At 39.5% G+C, this 20,919-nt stretch overlaps 1 protein-coding gene across 2 annotated transcripts; it reads right to left on the bottom strand.

Moving 5' to 3' along the window:
* Nucleotides 1-3,700: 3,700 nt before the first annotated feature.
* On the bottom strand, nucleotides 3,701-19,982 carry LOC131256012 (probable cellulose synthase A catalytic subunit 1 [UDP-forming]). 2 transcript variants are annotated; one of them, XM_058257017.1, is made up of 15 exons: nucleotides 19,683-19,982; nucleotides 16,965-17,160; nucleotides 16,619-16,812; nucleotides 14,547-14,667; nucleotides 14,240-14,426; nucleotides 13,198-13,464; nucleotides 12,370-12,715; nucleotides 11,486-11,623; nucleotides 11,274-11,399; nucleotides 10,775-10,987; nucleotides 10,144-10,365; nucleotides 9,736-9,844; nucleotides 7,710-7,906; nucleotides 6,923-7,273; nucleotides 3,701-4,589 (listed from the first exon to the last, which is right to left on the bottom strand). In XM_058257017.1, the coding sequence occupies exons 1-15, from the start codon at nucleotides 19,761-19,763 to the stop codon at nucleotides 4,002-4,004; spliced, it is 3,336 nt and encodes a 1,111-aa protein (XP_058113000.1). In that variant the 5' UTR covers nucleotides 19,764-19,982; the 3' UTR covers nucleotides 3,701-4,001. The 2 variants fall into 2 exon arrangements, with proteins under 2 accessions (XP_058113000.1, XP_058112992.1); XM_058257009.1 differs by lacking the exon at nucleotides 9,736-9,844 and having other exon boundaries at nucleotides 10,101-10,365.
* Between the last annotated feature and the right edge of the window lie 937 nt (nucleotides 19,983-20,919).

Here is a 20,919-nt window from a genome sequence, read left to right as displayed (position 1 = left end):
AACGGAGATGATAAGTATCCCGAAGGGCTGGATAAGTAGACTAGAATTTAGTTTAAGTGTTGATGTTTTTGGATTTTGTTTGGGCTCATTTTGCTTCGCGTTCTCCTTTGTTATTTATAAACTTTCAAACGACATCGTAAGAATAACCATTGCTTATGTGGCGACATCGTATATTGCCATATGTAAAATGATGGTTGCCTTTAATTGATCATGTTTTTCCTTCGCCAAATGCATCCTCATCACTATATTCAGTTTTCGAACATGTCTCGATGCTGACACAACCCTAACGATTCATCGTTTTTTATCCAAAAGTTACACAAGCATTCCGACTTTTCGAAGACCTAGTCACTAATGAGTTGTCTTCCGTATATTTGGCACACATGGTGAAGATATCGTGCCTACCACATGGTTGAATGTATGTCAGATCTTGTCCAAACTATTCACAAGGTGGAACAAAGAAGAGGAGAGAATGATTTATCTATCTCTCTCTCTAGGTGACACCTAAGGGAAGCGTCCAGGGTTCTCTGCACTATACTTCTTTATAGAATAGTATCTATTTTATAAGGGGGGGTGTTAGGATTTCAAGAGTGCAATGGATGTGCCACCCTACACATTCCTCACATCTTCTACATGCGAATGATGACCTATAACATCTTATCTTTGCATGTACTTATGATTCAATCATTCAACTTTCATAACCATCCACCAGTGATCTATATCTTTGCTAATCAAATAGTGAATAATCATATCTAGACTATTAAATCATCATCAAGTGCAATTAAAATAGTTTTAGCAGTTAAAATACATCAACGGTTGAAAACCTCCAAAAAAACATATTAAATTCTTTTAAATTTTAAGGCCAATAGAAAAAATACATGAATCTGATCTAGTATATTTTGTCAAAACACGTTCCTAGATAAACCAATGAATCCTTTATTGGCTCATGCAAATAATAATAATAGACCTTGATTAATATACTCAGTCACACCCACTTATTTTAAGGTTTTTAAAAAAAAAAAAAATTATTACTAATTAGGAGGCCAAAAGCCCTAATAATTACAACAAGGATACAAGGGACTGAAAAAGGCAAAACAAACCCAATGTTAACAGCCATGTGGTAGCCTTGTAAAGAGAGCTAATGGCATTTAAATAGAATTGTGACCCTTAGGACTCATTTGGGAACTTGTATTTGGAATACATCAGAATCCAAATCATAATTACACTAGAATCAGGGTCATTCTTAATCTTTAATTATGTTTCGCAACTTGTAATTGGGATGCATTAGAATTCAAAATTTGTGTTTAGATGCTTGTAATTGAAATTTATTGGAATTCTTTAGTATATTCACATAAACCTGAATTTAATTAACCAAATTGACTTTAATATCTCAAATTATATATATGTGTGTGTGTGTGTGCGCGCGCGCATGCGCGCGTGTGTGTGTTATTTGATGGAATGGTTATAATAAGCCCATTGAAATATATACTTCGGCCAAAATTGATAAAATTTCGTGCCTCAAGTGGGCCACAAACATAACGATCACAAACGAATGGCTCACTGTGACAATTTAAATCATTCTATTGATGTGATTTTAGTGTTGCAATGGATAGTGTACCACGTGTGGGGGTGAATAGTAACCTTGCAACACATTTGTTAAATGTGTGACTCTTCTGCCTTTAAAAAGAGAGCCAAAAAATACATTTAATTCCAATTACACCAAAATCACATAAAAATATTAAATTTCAAAACACACCTGTCTTTGTATTTCATATACCTTTGATTCCAATTACCTTCAAATAAATCGGCACCAAATGACAATAGCATCCATGAGGAATCCATTAAACCCCAAACACTTCCAAAATGGGGATCCCAAATGACTTGTTACATGTCTTCCGGGTTAAGAATGAATCAACTTCTCATACAACATCAAGTCTTATCAAAGTCTAAGGTAATACTTAATGTCGATCCATTAATGTAAGTTCCCAAGGGTCCAGCAAGATCTTGTATCTATTACAAATTCACACTCCCATGATGTATAGAGCAAAGGCTATACAAATACCAAGTTGGCCCTCAATGGTGTAGACGGTTTATCTTAACCTAAGTCAGTTCCCTCATAATAGAAGATCATTTATCTCATCATGTGATTATTATGCACAACAGAGTACTGAAATCCATATACCACAACCCTCCCCTAGTCAATAATTATTATGTTTAGTCTTGAGTTCGTAAGGACATCCAAAAGAATCACTCATCAGCTCATAGTCATATTTGTTTAAGGTGATATTACATATTAATCAAGGCATAGAATTTTATCCACCAATGATGCTTGATCATCATGATCTATAGCTGAGATCTTACATGGCAAGGGGATTGAGCTCACATTAGTTTTCCAGGGCACGACTACAACAAGCAGGCATTTCTGCAACACAAATGTTGAGCATTGATCATTTATTTACCAGTAAACATGGCAAATGTGGCGGTTCGGGTCTGGCAAGATCAACCTAAGCGGCCCGATTACTCAAATGGCCCACATTTTCTAACCCAAACCCAACAAGTTCGGCAAGCATATGTGTGTAGCTTAGGTTGGCTGGCGATCAGTGGACCATTTTTTAATGGGATCATCATTCTACTCTACTTATAAAATATTATAGCCCCCTTGTCGTTGGCGTGCGGTAAAGGGTGCTGCAAATTGAGGCTTATAGTTACGCCATTCAAACCGTTCATTCGATTGCATGGTTCATGGACCAAAAATCCCAAGGTTGGGAGATATCCTACCCATTGGTCATTCCACCTTTTCTCAACAAGATGAGAATAATTGTTGTGTTTCCCTTATGTTAGCCTATTCACTCACCAGATATGGAGATTTTTCCCCATGTAGAGTTTTTTAATTGTTTCTCTCATGTACCATCCTATTCACCCACCACAAATTTTGATGTTTTCCCAATGTGGAGAGTTTTCCAGTACACAGGCATCCAAGGTGGGTCCCATGATATCAACGGTCTGAAACTGAACCATGTACCATTCAAACTCTCAGCATAACCAATGTAAAAAGGACCCAAATGAGTAGCCTGAGTTTGAACCATCACCCAGCCCATCACCTACATAACGAGTTCCAACTCGCCCCAGGTATGAGTCAAAGGGAAGAACTTCAATAACTACGAAATATAATCAATGAAGATTGTTTCAAGAAAAATGGATTGAATATCTAGTCGGTCAGCTTTATTATCAGGGCCACGGCTTCGTGAGAAAAATGGATGGTTGACAAAGATTGACTAGTTTGAACCCTTCAAATCCTGGGTCCATGATCAGACCTGTTGATAGCAATGTGGCCTCATCATGGATAGCCCAAGCACAAAAGATCGCAGAAGTTGTAAGTTCGTACCTATCATCAGGGATAACTCAGTGAAGTCTTTCACTAGGCGATTTCGGGAAACTTGTGAAGAAAATCATATTCATCCCCTTCCAGAATGCAGTTGTTTACTGCTGCAACCAAGGCAAATTTCCCATATGGCAATTTGGGGGCAGCCAAACACTACCTTAGCTGATGCTACATGCAATTCAATTTCATCACCATCTGATTGACAAGACAAAACTAACTGGGACGCATATACATGACTTTCTGTGAAATAAAATCATATTAGTCATGATGCATTTTGCATGGGAATTTAATTGAATTAAATAGCACAATGATTGTAACGTGTAACTTAAAAGCACAGCAAGATTGTAGATTCCTGGAAATGTTTTTTGAACCCACCAATGTTCATATAGATGTTCTTAACAGGTACAATCATCACATACTGCACAACAAAAATAAATCAAATGTCGGCGTAAACACTTGCGGAAGAACGCAAAAGAACGATAAATAGCTAAAAGAACATTAAAAAAAAAAAGCCCATGGCCCCATCTCTCTAACTCCTTTTGACTGATCCTTTTAGTTGATTTGTTATTTACACGAGGAGGAACGGCGTGATGGGTTACCTGATAAAATAGTTTTGGAGGACTTAGCAGTTGATGCCACATTGGCCTGCCGCCGCTGCTTTTTGCGTAGACGACGTGAAAGGATCGATCCGCACCCACAGCAAAGAGAAAATGGAAGCGAGGAGAATTGACCAGACAATAACGATGGTGGGAGTGCGATTTTGCCGGCCCAGCAGACCTTTGAGGAAAGGGTATAGATGGACAATGACCCATATGGCAAAGAATAGCTTTCCAAACAGAGGGCCCCACGACTGGTACCCGCTGTTTATGGCATACGAAACGCCAGCCACTATACCCACCATGTTCACCACGAGGACAGTGGTAGGAGGGATAAGAAGTGAGGTCCACTTGAAAACGTACAGCTCCGCAAAATCCCCATCTTCATCAGATGCTTTGGATGTGACAGTGAAGTTGGTATCGATCCCAGCAAGAACTTTTAGCAATCCTTGGAAAACGGCAAACAGATGGGCTGATGTACCACCAATCACCCAGAACTGTTCGTTCCTCCACCAGTCATCGATCCCAACCCCACTCCATCTGAGCTCTAGAATCCCAGTTGCAAAAATGGAAATAAACAGCAGAATGAACCACATGCTGGCAAAGTTGCTTATCTGCACGTGAACGGTGGTTCAGTAGTGTGAGATTTCAGTCATGGTCCAGAAATTATTATTTTTAAATGGTCAGAAGCATGTCTAGATTAATACAAAGATACATAGTGTGCATGCAAAAATACGTACAGACATACATGGTCTACATTAATACATAAATCTGAAAAGAAATGCTCAGAGCACCATAAGTTACAGTGCTCCCGGTTGCATTTAGTTGCATCGGGGCACTTGGACTGTCCAATCTATTGACCTGGACCGTTCATTAGGTCCAACGCACATTTTATAGGCACAAACGCAAGCATTGCACCAATCTGAGAAATATTAACCATTCAATGAGTGGTCTTTAATATGGACAGCTAACATCACTTGCATCAAAATAGGTCCAATCAACAACTTGATCCTTCTATTTATTAGAGACCACTGTGGATTGCTTATGATTCTAAAGAATTATTTTAAGCAATTGTAGCATCCCATCCATGGAATGCAAAAATGATGGCAATAGAAAAATGAGGCCAAATTAAGGATGGATTGGATCATCTAATCAATGCAATTTTTGCATGGTATATATGTTCTTGGACTTAATGGACAGTTCAGATCAATTCACTGGACTGTTTAACTGAAATTAAGCAACTACGAACACTACAACTTAATGGTGCTCTCAGAGCACTAGATCATCTCTCAAATTAAAAAGCGCACACACACCAATCTCTTCCCATCCTATGATATGGTGAGGAGCTTCACCTCAATCTTGAACCCAAAGGCTCGAGATTGGCAAATACTGATTAAGGAAGATTAAAATTTTCATGTATCGGCAACTTACATACCTACATTAGTTTAATGGGAATATAGCCATACATAAATAGTTCCATATCCCCTCAAAATACAAATAGTTCCATACCCACACACAGAGTAAACAATACCACCCAAGTATCAGCAATGGCAAAGTAAAATAAATGGAAGAGAAGTGTATAATGCAACCTCCATACAATTGATACCATGTACAACGTACACAGGCAGACAAACTCAAACTAATAGTTCCAAAACAGCAAAAGAGCATACAAATAACAAATTGTCAATAAATAAATATATAATGCATGCATATAAGAAAATCCAGACACGTGTTTGTTCATATATACACAAAATTGTTAAGTCCAAACATTCGAAGTTTCAGAAATTGTCAGGAAGAAAAACTGTTTATACACAGAACGTACATATGTGAAGAAATATCTTACAAAACATAGGCATGCTCACATTCCAAGACATGCTTGTGTATGTTTATACATAGTATAAAATATTGAGCTCCAAACTCACTAAGGTCCTGTAAGGGCCTGTTTGATTTTCTAAGGTAAACGTAATTGCATTGTAAATACGTAATGATTATTTCCATAGGTAATAACCGCATTGTTTTCGAGGATTGATTTGACTGTTACTTTTTTCAACGCTAAAATCAAGGATGCTGCTAAATATTTGTGGGGGCCCACCGTGATGTATGTGGATTATCCACACCATCCATCCATTATGCCAACTGAATTTAGGGCTTGACCCAAAAAATGAGCCAGATTTAAATTTCAAGTGGACCACACCACATGAAAAAGGTAATCAAACACCCACCATTAAAAACTTCTTGGGGCCACCGTTTACTTTGGTGTGGGCCACTTCAATGTTGGATCTGCCTCATTTTTCGGCTCATGCCTCAAAATGTCATGGTAAAGCAGATGGACGACGCGGATATGTCATATACATCATGTTGGTGCCCGCAAATTTAAGTTAATCCTTTTGGACTGTTTTCCCAAGCAGAAGTACCTACCTATTTCCAAACAGGGTGAAATTGTAATAAGCTGGTATTTACAGGGCATTTACAATGAATTTGAAAAATCAAACAGGCCCTAAAGGTGAAGGAAATAAAGGATCTGACGCAGCCTCTAAAGGGACATTTGAGGCCTAAACACCATTTTGTTCCAAATAGCAGTTGGTGTTGTGTGTTTGGATGCACTTTGCAAACCCCTCGGTCTCATCTCCCCCTGAACAAAATAGGCCCTAAAACACCGACCCAGCAAAAACCCCTTCTTCAGAAACCGAAAAAAGCAGGCTTGAAACCCCCTTTTGAGGAAATGCATTCAAAACCAGGCCCCAAATCAAACACAAAGATGAAGGGAAGTGCATAGACACGACATGCAAGTATACGATAACGAATGAATAACGATACAAGAAGGCACTGTACATGAATTCATTCATTCCCAGACATGTATATCTATATAGATGCAAAAGTTCCGAAATTCCAATAGAGAGAGAAGAAATATGCATATATAATATGTTTTCAAAGAATTGTTGCTCACCTCAGGAATGATGAATTTCCCCGTAAGAAGACAGACGGCTGGAAGTGTGCAATATGCAAGCAGTGGGATGGAGGTGAGAGGATAAACTATAGTGTTGATGTAAGCAAGCCTCTCCAACAGCTTCAACCTTCCACTGTAACCATACCAAATGGGGCAATGCCTACTCAGCAAGATCTCAATTGATCCCAAAGCCCATCGAAGGACTTGGTTCAGACGATCAGAAAGATTGATTGGAGCAGATCCCTTGAACGCAGGGCGCGGAGGCATGCAGTATATTGATATCCATCCCCGAGCATGCATTTTAAAACCAGTAAGAATATCTTCTGTCACAGAACCATAAATCCACCCAATCTGATTGCACGGGCGGAAAAAAAAAGGGTCACATTGTGTAAGATTCTGATACTTCTAAAGAAACCAGATATCGCTGATTACTATTGTATTTTGGGTGCTTGGTACAATAACCCGTACATGCAGGGCCTACATTTGAGGATTCCATATTGTTGGTATGAATGATCCCACGGCAAAGGTAGGCACCCACCATCAGAATCCGAATGTCTAATCATCCAATTGACCATCATTAATGGTGGGCCATTGGACGCAATTCCACATTTTCATTATAGGCAAGGATCATCTGATCCGGAAGATATTGGGGTGTCCCCCACCCAATGATTGGCCTGCCAGATCAACGGGTTGGATTACAGAAAGGTAAGCACCACCTGTATCATTTATTGGACAAAAAACCAGTTTCTTTGATCTCAGCATCATGTAATGTCTCATTTTCACTCACCTCTTTTCCCCACTCAGTCTTGTCCTCATAACCGCAGCTGATGACATGGATGGCTTCTTTCAGCAGTGATGCTGGATTAGTGGACTGTGGTATCCCTCCCTGTTCCATGAAGGTTGACGAAATGAAAACTGGAGACTGGCCAAATCGCTTTTCTAGACTTTTCTGAGACATAAGCAGCGACCTCTCGTCCTCAAAGCCTGGAAATAACAGATTAGGTTAGCATGTATCTTGAGCCAATGGAGAAGTGTGACATTACCATAAACAAGAACAACTGCCATCTCCTGATGTACGTGCACCTGGGCATATGCATGCCCCTATACATACACATAGTCGAGAGAGGTCTGCTCAAATAAGTCCTGATGTATCATATTGTGATACGTCAGGCGTGTAGCCATTGGAATTGGTTTTTCCAATGACCCAAACCGTTTAAGTGGTAGGTCACCCCTTGAATGCGGGATGCCTGAAAATTTGATGAGATTGGATATTTCTACCCTTTGACTACAAAAAGGTTATTGTGACCATCCATTTTAAAAGCAAACGAATCAAATTTCAAATGGTTGAAATAAAACCATTTAAGAGATCTTATTTGTTGTATATACACCATACAAATTGAGACTCATCGTATAAACAGTTTGGATCATTCGAAGAAGATCCAGATTCAAAGAATAAAGTCGTGACGTATCACACTGCAATATGTTGGAATGTATTCGAGCAAATCTCTAGTTGAGATCTTAGTTAACGGAGGTAGCAGAAAGTGCCAAAGAGAGAGAGAGAGAGAGAGAGAGAGAGAGAGAGAGAGAGTAGACGATGAGCTATTTTATGGCCTGAAGCTTATAGGAGAGATTTCTAAGCAGAAGCAACGTCCTATCTAGACGAGCACACGAGGGGGAGTGCTGGTGTGCCTTTTTCGCAGTGCAAGCAAGCATGTGTGTGTGAACATGCGAATAAAAATACTCTTATAAGATGAAATTTTCAACTATAAGAGAACCCATTTCAAAAAAAAAAAATGGTAATTTTCAGTAGGTTGAGTGGTAGGCTAAGGTTATTACAAAACTAACAGGATACACAACCACCATGAGATAAACATTACAGTATATATAGATGTAGTAGGTGTTCCGTAACGGTAACGGTGGCTGTAACGGCCACCATCGTTACCTTTACGATACGGGGCATAACGGCTGTTACGGCCCCGTAACAGCCGTTACAGTCTCTTTTTTTTATTATTGAAAAAACCTCAAAAAACCTGTATATGCCCTATAATGTTGATTAGAAAGTATGAAAAACCTGTATCTGCCTCATAATAGACCATTACGGAGCTATTATGGCCTTTATAGGGGATGTAACGTGCCATTAACAGCAATTATGGGTCTTTTTTTTCCATAATGGCTGTAATGCAGGGGCATTTTCACACCGGGCTTGAGTGGGGTCGCTTGTGGGATGCAGGGGCACACTCAGGGTGGGTGCGGCCTACGGAGGAAGTCTCGTGTTTGAGACTCCTCACCAGGGGTGATTAATGCGCATTTCACACCAGACTCGAGTGGGGTAGCCCGTGAGATGCGGGGACACACTCGGGGTGGGCGGCCCATGTGATTTGGGGCCCACGTAGGGGGTTCGGCCGGGGTCTTAACCCATGCGATGTGGGGCCTGGGCTACAAGATAAAAGGATTAATTCGCCATACTCTAACAGTTCGAACTTTTAGAGCAAGTGGTTAATTGTCCTGCATCAAGCTGTTACGGCCATTACGACCCCGTAACGAGTAACGGTTGCCACCGTTACCTTTACGTAACGGCCTTTACGGCACACCATGAGATGTACCCAAGTCCCTACCTGCAACTGCCTGATTTCTGCCAAAGTGCACGTGATATAAGAACAGGTAGGAGTCGTTTTATCTCACTACAATTCGGAGCAGAAACCAAGTTGTTACATAGGGAAGCAGGCAAGCTAATACTCCTGCACCACAGTTTAAAGACATGGCCCATTTTATTACTTCAAAAGAAAACATGGATTCATAAGACAAACTCCTACCTTCAACCCCCTCCTCAATGTCTTCCATGTTGAAGATGGGAACAGTTGATTCGGTTCTTCTCATTGCCCGCTTTTTATCAATGTATTTCTTGTTCCCGTTCCTTCCCTTCTTTCTTGAACCACAACAGCTCTTGACAATGATGTTGGGTTCCCAGGTCAGCCTCAGGGCTGAGGACAGGTCATACCCATACAATGCTTGCCTGTTGAAACAGCATCCCGTACCCACATACACTGGACCCTGGATGCCATCCAGGCCTTTCAAGTTGATCTACAAACATCATCTGTTTATTCTACATTCTAGTTTAAAGACATGGCCCATTTTATTACTTCAAAAGAAAACATGGATTCATAAGACAAACTCCTACCTTCAACCCCCTCCTCAATGTCTTCCATGTTGAAGATGGGAACAGTTGATTCGGTTCTTCTCATTGCCCGCTTTTTATCAATGTATTTCTTGTTCCCGTTCCTTCCCTTCTTTCTCGAACCACAACAGCTCTTGACAATGATGTTGGGTTCCAGGTCAGCCTCAGTTAGGACCGGATCATACCCATACAATGCTTGCCTGTTGAAACAGCATCCCGTACCCACATACACTGGACCCTGGATGCCATCCAGGCCTTTCAAGTTGATCTACAAAAAGCACCATCGGTAAAAAACAATTATATTAGCAAAAATATAAGCTTCATAGAAAGAAAGATGAACATTGTACAGTGGATAAATGCAGGCCCAACCTCTGGAGTGGGATCCTGCCATCCCCAGTCCAGGATGTTCATCACTTGGGCACCACCATGTATGACTTGAAAATCAGGCTGATCACGGTAAAAAAGAACTGACCAGAGGCCATAATTCAACGTAGCCACATGATCACCTAATGATATGATTGGGCCAATATTGAGGGCCATGGAACATTCATGGTGAGATCCATGGTCCACCTGACAAATAGCCTGGATTGGGCATAGTAGGTTTTTCAAATCCTACTCCCACAAGCAGCCATCACAGCACTTGTCTGCAATTGATGTTACTCAACAAAAGAACATACATCAAAAAAGACAATGTTGCGGTTAGCATAACGATCGTGCATATCAATGCCGTCAAATCGCTGAGGGAACTGAACATAGCACGTTTTCTTTCCCAGGGCAGGATCCATCATGAAACACATTGCTTCACGGAGAGCTTTGCTGTTATTGAAGTAATGATCACAATCGACATTCAGAAGATAGGCACCGTTGGTCAAGACAGCCGATACCCGTATCTGAAAAACACCAAAACAACATAAATGCCACCTTCAAATATACCAAAACAAACAGAAAAATGTACAATCAAAGAGATCCAATATGTTCTAGAACTCGCTACAGCCGATTCAACTCGTTTTCACTAGAAAACAAATCAAATCAGACCAGGATAAATTTATATGCTCTGAATGAGTCACTCTGTAGCTTGTTGGTTTCAACAAAATCATACGAGCCATAACTATTTCGACCCCTGGCCCAGTGTGGGTTGCACTGCCAAACTGAGTAGTGGATTGAAGGATAACATACCAGTGCATTCATTGCTCCAGCTTTCTTGTGATGCTGGAAGCCCGGCCGCTTCTCACGGGACACATAAACAAGTCGAGGTAACTCATTGCCATCTGTATCAAGCCCTCCGCTGTGGCCCAAGAACACCTTCATCGAACAACAAAAGAATAAGACAATGAAGGAAGATAGAGAACCAAAAAGATGACATGAAAATGCCTTGGACTAGGTATCACCTGGATCATGCCAGGATGATCTCTAGGATTGTTTCCGGGCCAAGGAGTGCCATCCTGCATTGTCCAGCCCTCTTCAGGTGTCTTTTGTGCTTTGGCAACAAGAGCATTGACTCGTACTTTGAACTCTTCATATTCCCTCTGAGGAAACAAGCAATTCCCACATTGGTAAGTTGTGAAAATAGAGCAGAGAAGGGAAATTATTTCCATCACTTATTTGAAAAGGTTTTTTTCGGACAAAGAAACAGAACTCACTCAAACTGAGTCAATTCAGTCTCCATTTTGCCTTTCAAGACTTATGAGTCAACAATTTTGGTCAATTAAAATTTGTATCAGCCAGTTTCCACGTCCTAGTTTCAACCGTAGTGCCTTCTTTTTTGGCTACGGGCAGACTCCAAAATAGCAATTTAATTCCTTGGTTTCAAAAATGGAAGGCCACCTTAGAGTGGGCCCGAATCCAACTTGACTCAAATCCCTCAAGGAATAGAACCTCGCTGACTCGGTTTCAGCTCTTGGCCTTTACGACTATGATTAGGCCATTTTGGTCGAATTCAACTAGTTTCCACCAGTTTCTATTACCCAGTTTGGGCCACTGTGCCTCCAATTTCTTGTTCCATGAGCAAGTCGTACTCCAAAGTCATGATTTAAATCCTTGTTTACAAAACTAGAAAGCAACCTTAGACTCAATATGAAGGCCAGAGACTGAGTTGACTCAAACCCAATAGAGCTGTTTTAACAGAAAAAAGCTTGTGCAGTCTTCAAGTACCCAACGAATTCTCTCAGATACTATGGAAAGATTTCCCCCTAACCAGGATCCCCATTTCATTCAAGTTGAATCAGTTCAGCATGCTTTTATCAGTAATCTAAATGTTAAGTTCAATTCTTACCTTCATTGCCCTTCGCTCTTTCACAAAAGAAGGCTGTATTTTATCCTTCAAGTAATCTATCTTCTGAGCAAAGTAAAATTCCGGAGCCCTAGGCTCAATATTGTGCTTCTTGCAAAATGGAACCCACTTCCTAGCAAACTCCGAAGTCTCTGAGAGGGCTTCAAAAGTTAACATGGCGGACCCATCATCAGAAACATAGCATGAGACTTTGTCGACAGGGTAGTCCACAGCGAGGATGGACAGCACAGTGTTGGCTGTCACAAGAGGAGGCTCTTTGAGAGGATCCACTGTACTAACAAAGATATCAATAGGAGCTAACTGAGAAGGCTCCCCCTCCCGATCAAATCTGTGATACGGAAATTTCAATCAAAACTAGTAAATTCCGAGTCCTCATAGAAGCAAAATCTAACAAGTCATGCCATGGCTACTCACATAAATCACCATCCAGATGCTATGCTCCCACTCTTACCAATGTGGTACGTATGAACTGGGTTAATTCATCAGGTGGGCCCCACCAAATGTTTGCCATGGGATGAAAATTAAGACAGTCTGGTTGTCATGTGGGTGTGTGTTGAGTGTGGATGTTGGTCAAATTCTTTTAGTTATCCATTTCATCATGCACGTGCCGCCCACCTGATGACTGGCGTAACCTGAATTTTGGGCCACAGCACATAATGGCAAGGTCCTACCAGGTGAACCACCGAGTTCTAGCACACTCTTGTCAAATGGGGAAGTAGGATTTTGATGTCTACTCACATAAGTAGCCATCACATCCCACATATGACTGATGAAAAAATCAATATCCAGCACAACAGCAATACAACTAACCTCAGTGCAAGCCTGTCGAGGTAGGTTTCACGATTGATGGGAGACCATTTTGGGAATTGATCCAATAGCCAAGACAGAGCAAACCAGATCTCGCATATAACAGACGTTAGCCACAATGGATATGCATCATCCACAGGGTGGGTCACACGGTACTGGAGAAAGAAGCCTAAGATGATAAGCCGAAGTATGATCACAACCCGATAAGGGGTAAGGTAGGAAGAAGCAATAGGCACTATTCGGCTCAAAGGTTGACGGGCATCATCAGCCCTACATGAAGACGATGAAAACATTTCATTACATTTTTCAGTGGCAATTTGTATGATTGCAATTACTCATAAAATAATCAAACAAGAGATTTGCATGTAGGTTTTAAACAACATTCAATTGAGCATTTGTTTGTGCCAACAATTTCTACATGTGGAACCCAGTTCTCAGTGATCCAAGTTGTTCATATGATGGGCCCCTTTGTGGAAGACACCCCAAAAATATCCCTATCTGATTATTCTAACTGTTCAATTTGGCTCCTGTTAAATGCGGACCATTGATTGCGATTGCCCATTAAGATCACCTGAAGGGATTATTAAGGCATGGCTGGTTCAATGATGGGGACCACCAGATCTGGACTGTTCGACTGCGCCTCCATTAAATGTGGAGCATCAGTTGTAAGGGTCCATTTTTTTAATAGTTAGGACCATCAGATGGGAGATATTAGAGTCTGGATCATTCTGTGATTGGCCCCCTAAGACCGACGGCATACTTAACACCATTTTCTAGGTAGAACGAAATAAACACCACTTCTTTCAATCAAGAATCATATGTTACCTCATGTCAAAAGCTTGGATTCAACATAAAAAGAAAGAAATGCCGAGTTGGAATCAGAACTCAGGTCAAATCAAGTAAAGTCAGTTCCATGTCAATCCATAAATTTTTGAACATCAGTTCAGCAAGTTCCATCAGTTCATACATGATAAAGAAGATGAAGAAAGCTAAGCGCATCAGACGAGATAAAATAGAAGTAATACTGGGAAATGCTGGTACATACATCTGCAGATCTTCACCATTCGAACCAGTCCCTTCCATATCACCTTTACCATCAGTGTATCGGCTAGTCATTTGCATCATATTTTTCTCTTGTTTAAGTTTCCAACCTTCAACTCTCTCCTTCCAGTCAACATTTCCAAGCCCATAAGAATTCAGGTCCTTTGAGGGGTCCACAATCCTCACTGGAACTGTTATTGTGCCAGACAAATGCAGTAAAAGGATAGGTCAGAGAAGAACGAATAGCGTAAAGAGAAGATTGTATGGGAAATTCTTCAGTTATGAATGAGAAAACACAAGTTTAACGATACCTGGCAAGCTTGGATCAGTGTAAGGAAGTGAATGGGCACGTTTTTCTCCAGACCCTAATGGACCAGATGTAGTTCTCACAGACTGATTGTCAGGCGTAGCATCAGGTATTTCCCCAGACACCTTAAAAAAGAAAAAGAAAATTGATTTAGACGTGAAAATGGGGGGAAATGATATTTCATTGCCAAATACAGGCATTCAGCCAAAATCCTTTGAAATCTTTCCTAGTAAAAATTTCATGCCTATGTTGCTCACTCCGTTAAATAAACAAGACCCATGTCGGGCACATTCGAACTCTGATACGACACTTCTGACCATTTTTTTGAGTTCATCTAAAATATGACATGGTACAAAATTCACATCTGCAAGGTCCACCCTTTTTCTGAAGAAATGTTTTTCATCAAAAAGATGAAATTGCATTCATATGACCAATTATAGCTCCATAGTAGTAGCCAGTATAACCCAGAGCATCATATGAATATAGCTTCTCAGATTTTCCATCTGAAAGGTTTTTTTTTCTTTTAACCATTTCATCAGAAAGTATCTGAACCTGAAAAAGTTGGGAATTTGGTTTACCCAAAACTTAGATGATGCAATGAATTTTTTTTAATGACTGAATAACTCTTCCTAACATCATTAGAGAAAGTAAGTTATCCAGCTAAATATGGTAAATGATAAGGCAAAATAGCACCTAGCCAGGCTATAACCTCCCTTCTATGTGCCGACAACCAAACTATTGCCATGAAGAACCATGTCCAACAATTTAGCAGTCAACGTCCCTATTTCCTAAAGTAGGCCTGGTTTCTGTCTTCAATGATTCTTGTGAATATGAAGGATGAACAACTAGGAAAAAAATGGCAGACTTCGTTCTTTTTAATTCTTATCAATAAAATATGCCAGCTTAGTTTCAATATTCTATGTTTTCAAAGGGATGCCTGAATGCTAAAAATCACAGGCTTGAGTAAAACCAGTTTTTTTTTCCAATCTGACTCGGCCAACTCAACAGAGAGTGGCTTTATAAAAATTGGTTGAGTCTATCATTGACTAGACCGAGTGCTGAGTTAACAAGCAAGTCTTTACCATTAGTAACTGGCACAACCACATCTATAAACAGAATATGACATCCAGATAGATTCCATCCATACATTTATAAATATTGGAATCTTTCTTTTTTTTTCGCACGTAAAAAAAAAAGACATTGGATATGAAAAAAGGGTAATAATAATAATAATAAAAGAACAATATGAAGACAGATCTTAATGAACCTATTGATTGAGACTTTGGGAGACATTTCCCTGGATAGAAGCCATTTCAGCACCCAAACTACCTCCTATCTTGTTTTTTGAAAAATTTTGAAGCAAAATGGAAAAAAGAACAAGATTTGCAACATTTCTTGGTTGTTTGAGCTTCCCTTACAAATAAGATATTCCTAAAAGGAAAAGCACCAAAACAAAAAGGAGATGGTGGACCAAATGATCATGTGTGTGTGTGTGTGTGTGTGTGTGTGTGTGTGTGTGTGTGTGTTGAGAGAGAGAGATGGAAATATAAGCATCCAGGTCACCAGAATCATAAGTATGCAAGATTTGATCAAATTCAGGGAAGAAAATTATAAAAGAGCTTAACCACGAAACCAAAAGATACCCATTCTGATTTGCTGAAAGATATATGGTAGAATAATCTGTTTATTAGTCAAGTACTTTGTTCTTCCAGTATCCCAAATGTCATGTAATTCAAGAAGAGACGATTAATGAATCTAGGCATGATACTCATGCATCATATGTTCGCAGATGGAAAATTGACCACCAAGTTTAATGGTATGTTTGGATGCACAATTGAATTGAATCACAACTAGTTATATAATGAAGTGGAAATTACCAAGTTGTGATTTCCTTCCTAAGCATTGCAAGACATTATTTTCAAGTTGAACTTGAAGATATAAATGTAATTTGAGCTTTGAGTTAGGAACATCATTATCCTTTTAGTCATTTCTTCCTCTTTTGACCAAACAGAACATTTTCAATTGGCAAACACAGTCTAAATGGGTATGACCAAGATTTGGTTCTTTTTAGCTTACCGATTGCCCATTCGTGAGAAGTGGAATCGGGTGTTGAGAATCGTGCCTTGATGAAGACGACAGATCAACATCTTCTCCCTGCCCCTGCATCTGCCACTGACGCACCGCCTTTCCATTGCCATGTGTGTAATTGAACTCATTCTCCAAGTCATCAACATCATCCTCTTCATCGTCACCCTCCACTCGAGGACTTCCTGAAATTTTAGACATGCAATTAACATGGTGCCTATACCATCACAAACCCAATAGCTATAAAATCAAATCGGGTGTTGAAAGCAACGGCTAACTATTGTACAACTCACCGAAATGGTATAATACAAAAGAACTGGAAACAGCTAAAGCTAACCTCTGTGTCTTTTGTATCTAGTCTTGCACTGAGGGCAAGAGCGGTTCCCGTCCTTCCGCTCGTATTCATAACAAGCCCGGCAAACCGGGAAGGCACACTCATTGCAAGCGACAAAGACATCACCCGTGGCCGTAAGCCCGACAGTATCTCCACAGATCTGACATACTTGGCCATTCAAATGTTTAAGAGGCTTAGGCTGCATTATTCAAAGGAAAAATCCAGTTAGGATCCCAAAAATGTAACAAAAGAATTCATTTCTGACGACAAATGAGGCAAACAATTGTTAAAATAGACATTTTAAGAATGCCAAGATCAGTCACACGAAATTGAACCAACTCAACATCGACCGATTATTCTACAGAGCCATCACAGGTGGAAAAATGACCCAATCAGCAAGAGAGGAGAATAAAAAAAAATAGGAAAACACCAAAGACCTGTTCAGAAACTTAAAACCCCATTTAAAAAATACCCACAATGCAACAGGATCCAAAGCAATTGCATCCAGCACAGAGAATCACTGAAAAGACTACTAGTATTCATGGGGGAAAAAATGCTAGGGTCTACATTGACACATAAAATGAATAAGGTACAACTACGAAACACTCCAATCTCCAATCTACATCTATGAAATGCCCCAATAAGGTACAACTAAAAACACATTCTCAGCAGCTGCAAGCAGAGTCTGATGGAAGACTCAGAAAACTACGAATTTTTAAGAACAGGACATCAAGATATCAGCTCAAGAACTGCAACCAGATCTGAGAAGATGAATTCCATTTAATCCCGAATGCCCATAAACAGCACCATCAAAACTATCCACTGTGTCACATAGACACTCCATTAAAAACTCAGTAAAGAAATGAAAAAGTAGAAAAGTCTTGCTCATTAGGTGAGCTGGTAGAGACTGTAGTGTGTGTGAGTGATCCAGGGTTCAATTCATAATCGTGTTAAATTTCAAAAAAATAAAATAAAATAAAATAAAAACCACGAGTTCAACAAAACAAACCACTGCCCCAGAGGGAAAAATTCTCATAAACATCTCCAACTCGAGGTGTTCTGTAACGGTAACAGTGGCCGTAACGGCCACCACCGTTACCTTTATGATAAGGGGCATAACGGCTGTTACGGGGCGTAACGGCCGCTACCGTTTCTCTTTTTTATATTTTTATTTATTGAAAAAACCCCCGAAAAACCTGTTTCTGCCCCGTAATGTTGATTAAAAAGTATGAAAAACCTATATATGTCCCGTAATAGACCATTATGGGGCTATTATGGCCTTTATAGGGCGTGTAACGTGCTGTTAATGGCAATTACGGGTCACTTTTTTCCATAAAGGTTGTCACAGCCGTTACGGGGTCGTAACGTGTAACGGTCGCCACCGTTACCTTTACGTAACAGCCTTTACGGTCCCGTAACGGCCTTTACGGCACACCATGAACTCGACACATTCATACTCAAAGAGCACAAGCAGATCTAAGCAAATGAAGTCCTGAAAACCACAACTTTCAACAAACAGAATGCCTGTAACCGAGATCTGATTCATCCATATTACAAACAAAGAGAACCGAGAAGAAAATTTTCGAAATTTAACAGTTACACATTAAAAAAACTAGAAAAAGAAAAAGAAAACAATCAGGCTTCAGCAAGAAAAGATCAAAACTGCCACCTCCTCTTTACAAAGCATCAAAACCCATTTTGACACCATCATATTCTTAAAAAAAATCAAACTGAAAATGCTGGTAATTCCATTAATCGCACATAAAACCCAATGCTGAGACCAGATCTCAGCTGAAACCCCCTAAAACCCCGACAGAACGCCAAAAGGTGAATGTCTCCGCCCAATCAATCTTATCAATGCACCCATCATCCAATTCCATGAATAATCCCAGATTCAAACTCAAAATCCACTGCCAAAAGGCCATGATCAGATCCAAACTCCGGAACCCATGGATTAAAAAATAGAAAAAGATAAAATCTTTTATCTGAAAAAAAATAATAACAATAATAATAGTAAAGAAATAATAAGCATTCTCCAATTCCATAATATTTTTTTTTTTAAGCCAAAGCCAAAATTCACTATCTTAGAGTAAACAATCAGATCCAAACCCCAACACCCATGGAATCTCAAAATCAAATGTGTGAGAAAATATATTGAGAAGAAGGATGTACAATCCACCATCCAAATTCACGAAATACACAAATTTAAACTCTAAAACTAGTAACATACAGTCCATAATCAGATCCAACCATGAAACCCATGAATCAAAAGACAAAATTCAATCTTTGAACCAACAGATCAGAAAGATTAGAAAAATTATAAAAGGGTAACAAACACATTTTCGAATTTCACGAAAAACCTCCAAATTCATACTCAGAACTCACAAGCTAAGATAATAAAAAACAAAAAAAAAAAAACAAAAAAAAACAAAAAAACAAAAAACAAAACCATGAATCAAAATGTGAGAAATTTTCTATCTTTGGAATTTAAAAATCAAACAGCTTATATAATTTTATTTTAAAAAAAAAAAAAAAAAAAAAAAAACACCGAAAAAACAAAACCCATTATCCAGATTCATGAAAAAAAAAAAATCCAAATTCAAACACAAGGCTCACTACATCATATCAAAAAAGAGAAGGAAAAAAAAAAACATGACTGCCAAAGGGGAAAAAATGGATCTTTGAGGTGAGAAACCAAATGGGTAGGAGAAAAAAACAGACCCCGACTTCTCCTTCGTGTCGAATCATCACGAACTCGTTTCGTTTGTGAGAACCGGCCACCATTCCAGCTTTCGCCTCCATTGCTTGCAAGAAGGGCGAAAAAAATTCTCTTTTTTTCTAGGATTTTGATCTTTGAAGATGGAGACGCTGAAAATCAGAAAAGCATCTCCCCAATCGAAGATCCACGGCTCGGATTTCCCCTCAAACTCCGAGCTAAAAAGCTAAATGAGAAGATGATGGGCCTTTTCCACTCTCTCCCAGCCCATCTCCTTCTCGACTGTCCCCCTCTCTGTATTCTTTTATCTCTTTTTCTGTCTGTTGTATTCTTTTAGAAGAAAAAAACTATTATTACCGGCTAAACCGGTAACCTGGGCCCCACCCCTCTTCAGGGACTATAGCTCGGCTGTTGCTCAGACCACTGTTGGAAGTGAGAAATATCGCCGACAGTTTTAGAATCTCGCTATATCTTCTTAAAATAGCAACCAAGTGGTATTATCGTATTAATGTCGCGATATTTTCAAAATCTCCGGTATTTTTCACCTTCCGCTGCTTTCGACGAAACTATTGCATCTTCATCCATGACTTTGGTTTAGGTCCACCGATTGGTTCAGTGTCGGTTTCCAACGGTTTCATGCATTCGTATCATAATTTTCATTGTTATTTCCTTATTTGTCAAACACCTTGGAACGGTAAAGGGGCGTTTCAATCTTCAAGTTATTTAACATGAGATACTTAAGACTTAATAACTTATCTCGATTTCTACTTATTAAACTAACTGCTCATTTGGGAGTGTGGATTTGGAACCCCTTGGATTTGAAATCCCTCCTTTGCGTTTAGCACAGTGGACTTTAATCCAAAAATAGCTATGCATGGTATAGTTATTGGGTTTAAATTTAATTACTAAATCAACCTTAATATCTTTAATTAATAAATGTATGTAATGTCTGACACAATGGTTGTAATAAGTCCGTTGAAATATATACTTTGTCTGAAAATGATAAAATTCTAAGTCTGAATGGGCTACGGGCATAAGATCATGTCCGAGTGGCTAACCGACGATTCTTAAGTGTTTATTTAAACGGACAATCTTTGGATGACCTAGGTCATCATAGTAAAGTAATTATATTAATGCAATTGATAATCTAGTTATTTTGAGGTATCATTAGTTGGCCATGTGAGTGATAGTTTAATAATTTAGTGACACATATTACATATGCAATTCTTAGATTGATTTTAA

This window comes from Magnolia sinica, chromosome 1 (genome assembly GCF_029962835.1).
Source record: "Magnolia sinica isolate HGM2019 chromosome 1, MsV1, whole genome shotgun sequence".
NCBI classification, from domain to species: domain Eukaryota; kingdom Viridiplantae; phylum Streptophyta; class Magnoliopsida; order Magnoliales; family Magnoliaceae; genus Magnolia; species Magnolia sinica.
The sequence above is the reverse complement of the archived record's forward strand: the minus strand, read 5'-3'. Positions and strand labels throughout refer to the sequence as shown.

Coding starts and splice junctions, on each gene's coding strand:
- LOC131256012 (XM_058257017.1), bottom strand. CDS start 19,763: ATGGAGGCGAAAGCTGGAATGGTGGCCGGTTCTCACAAACGAAACGAG. Junction 16,813..16,964: donor TAGATACAAAAGACACAGAG/GTTAGCTTTAGC, acceptor CTAAAATTTCAG/GAAGTCCTCGAGTGGAGGGT. Junction 13,465..14,239: donor AATGGTGAAGATCTGCAGAT/GTATGTACCAGC, acceptor GTCTTCATGTAG/GGCTGATGATGCCCGTCAAC.